This window comes from Humulus lupulus, chromosome 3, assembly GCF_963169125.1.
Source record: "Humulus lupulus chromosome 3, drHumLupu1.1, whole genome shotgun sequence".
NCBI classification, from domain to species: Eukaryota; Viridiplantae; Streptophyta; class Magnoliopsida; order Rosales; family Cannabaceae; genus Humulus; species Humulus lupulus.
Genome location: NC_084795.1, coordinates 206179849 through 206188057, shown reverse-complemented (window position 1 = coordinate 206188057; position 8209 = coordinate 206179849). Strand labels below are relative to the sequence as shown.

The window sequence follows — 8209 nt, the reverse complement described above, 5'->3', positions numbered from 1 at the left end:
ATTTGTGTTATACTACACTTTAGTATAACACATTATTTGTGTTATATAATGAAGTTTGCATAACAAAATTCTTTACATAAAAAGTGTTATTGTAATAGATATTATAACACAATTTTTGTATTATTTTAATATTTAGATAAGTTTAAATTCTCATTATATATTCATTTATATAACACTAATTTATTCTATTATATTTTAATTTTTTTTTATATAATTAAAATTAGCTTTCTAATATATACTAACATCATCAAATGAACTTGATTTTCAAATAACAAAAAGTAAAAACATCCAACATTGTATTAACAATCCACAAATTAGTTTAAAACATTCAACATTGTCATCAACAACAAAATGTTCTTTAAGTATTCAAGTAGTCTTAAATATTCAACATATTGAAAAGTTACTACTTTCAGCACAAAATATTCTACAGCTGCCCAACACAAAGCCTTCAAAATTGAGTTACAAAAGCATTTAGAATGATACTATTATTTCTAGGGTAGATTCATTGAATCTCATATCTCATATCAGGCGAATAAGTTCCAGTCCTGAAGGGAAATTCACCTTCTAGGCTACAAAGAAGACACCGAATAGGACCATCAACAAAAATTTCTCTGTCCCAAAAATGACTGCAAAGTGATTCCTGAAAAATTTAAAGCAATAAATCCAATAAAAAAACTACGAAGGAAAAGAAAAATGTCAACTTTAATAGAACCACCAATGAAAAATCAACAAAATAATCAATAAATGACCCTGAAAGACAATCATTATGAAGCCAATACATCCTATGCTCCAAATATCTATTGCAGGAGTGTACTGAAGACAAAAAGTAGAGGTCTTAGACTCTTAGTATTAGAAAAAAGTACTAAGCAACCATATACTTGATATTTTTTTTTTTGAAATCTGAACACTGAAAAATGATCTTCATTATGAACAATCATTATTCAAGACAATAATCAGAAAACAAACCAGCAAAATAAAAAAACAGCAAGCAAACAAATTCTGTAATCTAAGAGCATAGCATTAACTAAAATAATTGTACAACCTGAAAACCAAACATGTACTAGATCAGAAAACAGTACAACCCTCCATAACAACCTGGAAATGTTGAAGGGATGGCCAGTTGAGTCAAAAGTATGGGAAGAAATGATTGGGAGCTTCTTGGCTTCATACCAATTAGACCAATAAGCAATGGGATTAACTTTGCCAAAACGAAACAAAAATAGATGCAATGTCATCTAATCTTGGTTGCTTTAATAAAAGTACTAAAACATTGTGCACCACACACACACAAATAATCATAGCAGAGAATAGCGATTATTAATAGGGTCCTATTGAATATATTTTAGTTAACAGTTAAAAGAGCAAAGAAAATGATGTTGTGGTGGATATGAAAACTGAGAATAATAAGAAGAAAAATATATTCTTCAATGCTTGAAGCTTTGAGCTTTGAACTTATAATGTCTCTTGTGTGGTGTTTCTTGAATCTGTGAGCTAAAATGAGAATTCATAACCAAACAAAATCTAAGAAGACAACTAATTGAACTAAATAAAGAAAAAGAGCAAAAATTCTCAAACAACTTGATCTCAGTAAACACTGGTATATATATGACAAATTAAAGCAAGGTGAGCTCTTGCCTGGTAAGTGTCAATTGGAAAGAAAAGAAAATATAACGACGACCTATTATGAAAAGAAAATTGGAAAAATAAGAAAGAACAAAATACTGAATGGTATGACATGCAATTCAAGAAATAGAACCATCATTTTTTTAGACACAAATTCATTATTTGTTACCTAAAAAAAGGCACCAATCCAACAAGGGTTTTAAAAGAAAAAAGGAGCAAAATATTTTCAATGAGTAGTAACAACCTGTGATGCTAAACAAAATTTCCTGGTATGTTGTGCAAACAATACGTATAGAGTCTATAGACCTTGTTCATACTACTTACACTTTTTCATAAAGATTTTTTGGTGGTGATATGGTTCTCTCTCTATTAACATCTTATAAAATACATTGAGGCAAAGTCACAACTGATATTTATTTTTGGTTTTAGGAGCCATAAATGTGCATTAGCTAGTAATGATTAGAATCAATATCAACAAGTTCCTGAATAATAAAGCCACTACTTAAATTACTTTCTCTGAAATAAGATAGAGGTCGTGAACAGTTATAACTGCAAACCTTCCATGCTCTCCAGGTCGGATACAGAGCATCACATATTTGTCTGCAAGAACTGCACTTACAGGGATCACTCCACCACCCAAGGCTTTTCCTAATATCTGGAAAGAACAAAAAAGAATAAATATAAACTTTCATTTAGTGAATGAACTTTAGCGACACTCTAATACATATAAATATCAGTAGAGTGTGAAAAAGAAAGTGTTGGCTTACCACTATATCTGGGCGAAATTCTTCCCAATCATAAGCCAGCAATTTTCCTGATCTAGCTAAGCCAGATTGGATTTCATCAGCAATCATTAAAATATTGTATTTTGAGCAAAGCTCTCTTACAGATTTTAAATAACCATCGTGGGGAATAACAACCTACCAACCAACAAAAGATACAGTTCTTCTTAGGTAGTTTAAAGTCGATAAATACTTAAAAATGCTATACCAAACGTGGGAGAGGCAAATCTAAGTAAATCATGCCTAACAAATGAACAAACTCATGAATGCTTGTGTTATCCAAAAAACAAGCATGGATGGCATGGCAAACATTTAGTACATGTGGCTAGCATCTGGCAGAATTCGTGCTCGACTATCGACCAGGAAGACATCTAGTGTCACGACGTTCGATCTCTTCATACGACCAGCCAGGTCGTACGAATGATATACGCGGAAAATATCTTATGCAGTTATGATAGTATCCGAAATTATCTCCCATGATTTCCTGAGTATCCAATTATTTAGGAAATAATATCTGTAACAAATTAATGTAAATCCTCCTTGAGCCTATAAATAGAGAAGGAGGGCTCAAGGGAAAAGGATCTTCTTCTTCTTTCTTGCTTTCTGATCACGAGAGATTAGAGTTATCCTATTTGATATATTGTATTGTTCTTCAGATGTTGGTGAAACTCATTGAACCCTAGTTCTTTGATCACTCCTTTGAATCCTATATCAATAACAATTCAAGTGGACGCAGGTTATTACCAGATTCTGGGGCCGAACCACTATAAACTCTTGTCTTCTTTATTATTTCGTCATCACATTCTTTCCAACGTGTTTGTCCACATTAAGCAAATTTGACTCTGTGTTAATTGGCCAAAATCAGGGTCAACAGCTTGTACATGCCTATATAATTTGAATGATCAATGTATGAATAATCAATACAATTTAAACAAGAAAATACAAACAACAATAACTAATCACTAGTGTTTTTATTAATTATACCATGAGTTTGATTAAGACTATTCAAGTGTGGATTTCTTCTAAGAACTTGCTTGTTGTTATAATGATTAACCATTATGTGAAAAAAGATAGATATTACATGGGCATTGATAATGATAATTCATAGTCATACATTATTGAGTCCTTGATATGTGCCTCTACATTAATTTCACCTCATTTTGTAACATTTTCCACATACCCTTTTCATATAAAGCTAAATTATAAATCAAACTAGCTTTTTTTTTTTATCAATAGCTTCATTTATATGCATTATCAAATAAAGAAAGTTTTTTTTATGATAATTATGAGAATTCAATTGACCTTTAGGATATGAAGAGGATAAGTCAATTTCCAGTAAAGTTTTAATAATAGTATGTACAGTATCTATCTATGTAAATAAATCTTGATTCAGTCTAGGAAACAAACACTTGAAAAAGGGATTACTTTGAGCCAAGATTAGTAGAGGTACAATACTAATTTTACCACATTTTTGGAATCTATACTATGCTAGGGAAAATTATGTTTCGATGAATAATAATAATAATGAAAGAGATCCAAGAAAGAAAATGATTTCTCTTTTTTCATCACTAGACATTTTTATGCTTCATTTGCTTAAAGTTTAAGGATAATCTTGATAAAATATTATTTTTATTGTCTAATGAATTATCCAGAAACAAATTGTTTGTTCATTTTCTAGCTCTTGGATCATGATACTACTTACTTAAAATTAAAAAAATTGAAACTAATCATGCCAAAAATAAAATAAAATATATTGATGTCACTAATCGATCATAATGAATATATGCAAATATTTTACATATCTTTAATTTTACTTGGGATAAGTTATGCTCAAGTTTTTCACTAAGCTAATGTTTACTTGTGTTATTTGTTAGTAAATTCTTTTACCACTTTTTGACAAAACTGAAGGGAAAAAAAAACAATTGAGACTGACCACTAAATTTTAAGTCAATCATAATTCATAACCAAATCAATGGGATTATTCTATTTGTAATGTCTTTCTCTTTTCTCTTCATACAGTCACTCTTACAAAAATAATGGAAAAAAAATTCAAAGAATTAGTTTCAAAATCAATAAAAACAGACAGAATGTCAAAACCATAAGGATCACAATCTACCAAGCAATATGCCGGGAGATGCAGAGTATCAATAAGCAGATGCAAAAACCTGGATAATGTTTTTGCAGCTTAGGAGAAATTAATAGAGCTGAAAGTACAAAGATATTCATCTTATTTTATTTACAAAAATAATGAAATTTGTACCTTCTCGTAGGAATATTAGGATAACCTCGACCCTGTTTTTGCTGCAGAATTGGTCATTTGCCAATCGTTGGAACACTAGGCCAAAATTAAACAATACATGCTTAGTTGATAGAAATGCATCTAGTAATCCAAGCAACATGAATGGCGAAAGGTACCTGATTCTTTCTCCACAACAAGAATGTATTGGGCAACACTAACTACACCTGCAAGATAGAGTAAAGGAAAATTCTATCTATTTGAGAAAATTTATCATAAGATACATCCAAGAATTAAGAGCTTACACTGGCAAACAAAACATTGTCAAATAGAGCTTCTAAGCATTAAGCTAAGTTATTATCTAAATTATGTTTCTCAAGGGTCTAGATACCTTAACTTCTTCAACGTGAACAGGAATTGGGTGAGCCTGTAAGTAAACCAAAGGCAGAGATAGAACTCAAATACAGAGGAAGGAAGAAGATACATTCCAGAGCATACATATATATGTATATATTATAAATAAAATATATGTTTATCCTCCATTCTTACAGTGCTTGGCCTATTTATGCAATCAAGTATCTTTTGAGATTCTGAGAATCTAAGCCATCCCATCACCAACCTATAACAAGAATGAGAGCTAGTTAAAGATTGATGGGTAAGTATACCTACTGGATGCCTATAGTGATAACAAATTAACTGTGGAAAACATTAGATATATGGTAACAATCCGGGGGTGGGATGGGGGTTAATGAAATGAGTAAAATTATTATTCATGTGATCTTGAGTACAATACATTTTAATGTCTACAATGACGGTAATTAACATGAAAAGATAACATCAAATAACAGACCAAGAAATTGCATATCCAAATATAAAAATGATCAAGATTTTCCAGCTTGTTCTTTAAGTACTTTTTTATCACTGATGAGACTTGACTTTTTCAACTTGATCTTATTTCACTGAGCAGGTGAGTTGAGAAAAAGAAGTTGATAACCTCCGTTTACCAGGTAAATAAGTTTGACAATTATATTCACCCACAGGTTAACAAAATATATTTCCCCAAAGATACCACTCCAATAAAACAAAAATAAAATAATCTTTTATCATAAAAGAATGTAAAGAAGAAAGAAGGAAAAATGTTAGTTCATCTAATTCTCTTTAAAGACTTATTACAAACAGTTTCAGGGTTTAATCTAATATTTTGTATCCATTCATGATAAGCACCCAATTAATGACTAAACTACATTTATACAAAGCAAAAAGAAAAAGGAAAAAGACTCATATCTGGAACAACAATCTGAGCATCAGAGTTCTCAATCAGTGGGGTATTAGATGAAAAGCTTCGATTTCCAGCACTGGCAATGAACTGTGGCTGCTCAGAATTCGAACCTGTCACTAACATTTTCCCTTTTTCTCAAATTTACTTGCACTTACAAGGCTGGAACTGTCAGAAGGAAATGAAAACTAATCAAAACTCCATTTTTATGTGATATAAATTACAACGCAATAATTAATAATAAAATTTTCAGTATCTTTAGAACTAGAAGACTTGTTGGAACTTCATCATATCTAGACTTTATAACCTCCAAATATGATACACCAAAAAATGCCACAAGTACAAGTACAACAAAATCGAAAGTTAATAGCATACTTCAAAAATGCAATTAAAAATAAATATATATATATATAAAAGCCTCAAGAACTTGGCTTATAGCATGTTTTATTTTAAAGGAAATGAATTGATATGATATCAAATTATATATTTACCTGTGAATATTCCAACACACACTGCAGAAGACAAGGAAAATCTGTATGTTGCAAACCACAAGACATTTGGCAGTACACCGGTAACCACCAAAGCAACTACGGAAGCCATAGCCCAGCCAATATAAACAGATGATGCATACGGATCCAGTGAACAACATTATACACACAAAAAGAAAAATACCCTGACAGAGACAAAAATGCATTTACCATTACAAGAAAAGTTGGATACCAAACACAAAGTTGATTGAAAAACAAAAGAAAAGAGAACACTTTATAAAGAAGTAAACACTTTTTTCGGCTTTGCATATACACATGCTTAAAACTAGCTAGCTCTTGCTCAACTTTCTCTCTTTCATTATATTTATATACATATATGTATAATTATGAGAATAGAATTGAAGAGAATTTAAATAGCTACAAGTTTTACAATACGAGACTACCATTCAAGTATAAACATAAAAATTAATAAAATAAATAATCATCAATATTTGCATACAAAAAAAAAAAAAACTGAAAATATATTGATCAACATCATATTTAAACCTCAATTCTTCAAAACCCAAAACCAAGAGCAACTAGAAGCAAATTTAATGTTGTTTCCTTTTCTACACTTAAAATATCTTTATCCTTTTTGTCACAAAAAATTAAAAGGAACAACTGTAATCTTTAAAAGTATAACTATATGCATTCAAATTAAAAGAATAATTACAGCCAAAATCTATCAACCTTAACAAAACACAAACTTAACTATGAAATCCACAATTGAAACTACATCGAATGCACCAAGCATATCTAATGATTAATGAACATAGCATTTCAACATAAGAGATCCTCTCCCTTTTTTGTATCGATAATTTTCAACACTATATCATCCATTTTTTACATAAGAAATTTAGATATTCTACACCAAAATAAAACATTACAGGTGCTATTTATTAATTCTTAAACCAATATGGGGAAACAAACACAATATCAAACAATATTTATTTAATTTATGAACAAAACACATATATACAATCACATAAATATACAATTGAATTAAACAGAAAAATTAAGACAATATATCTCTTAAAGGAGTCCAAATATAATGCTCTTCCAAGTCACCACCAAATCCACAAAGTCTCTCAAATCACCTTTTGAAGGAGCCCAAAAAAACAAGACAATATTAGTTATCAATTGACTAATTTGCAAATGAAACACAACAAAATGCCCAAAAATCTAGCTTAAATGCTAAAATGCCCAAAAATCAAGCTTAAATGTTCAAAAAATCAATCAAAACTTGGGAGTAATAATCAATCAAAAAAGCAACAGATTATTGGGTAAATAAATCATCATCATTCATATAAAAATACCTCAGCCATCATAATAAAACAAATAATTACCCAATGAAAGCAAAAGACAGATTCAAGCCTTATCATATTAAACCATTCACAACCCCTTAATGAAAGTTTATAGTCCCTAAACACAGATTAAAACTATATAAAACGCCCCACAAATTCATAGCCATCCTAAGAAATGAAAACGAAAAATCGGAACCGTAAACTACTAAGGAAATCTATGAATTTGTACCTCTTACTGTGGCCGGTTCTTGGTGGTTCCTTCTTCTCCTCAACTTAGTCCACAAGGCTATGAAGAAACACTTTTTCCTTACAAACATAAAGAAACCAAATTAAACTTGAAGAAACCTATAATATTTGGTAATAATTGTGTATTAGTTCATTATTGTACCAACTATTAATAATTTTACCAATACATAATATATGTGTGTCAAATTTTATTAATTTTTAGCGACTATTACTGG

The 8209-nt window shown here is 30.2% G+C and overlaps 1 protein-coding gene across 1 annotated transcript; it reads right to left on the bottom strand.

Moving 5' to 3' along the window:
- Nucleotides 1-1940: 1940 nt before the first annotated feature.
- On the bottom strand, nt 1941-6539 carry LOC133821506 (uncharacterized). Its single transcript, XM_062253758.1, has 2 exons — nt 6409-6539; nt 1941-2278 (listed from the first exon to the last, which is right to left on the bottom strand). Exons 1-2 carry the CDS (start codon nt 6515-6517, stop codon nt 2073-2075), a joined length of 315 nt encoding a protein of 104 aa, XP_062109742.1. The 5' UTR covers nt 6518-6539; the 3' UTR covers nt 1941-2072.
- Between the last annotated feature and the right edge of the window lie 1670 nt (nt 6540-8209).

Excerpts from the sequence above, each read along its gene's own strand:
- LOC133821506 (XM_062253758.1), bottom strand. The coding sequence starts at position 6,517 with ATGGCTTCCGTAGTTGCTTTGGTGGTTACCGGTGTACTGCCAAATGTC. Across the intron at positions 2,279-6,408 it reads GTGTGTTGGAATATTCACAG|ATATTAGGAAAAGCCTTGGG; the intron begins GTAAATATATAA and ends TGTTCTTTCCAG.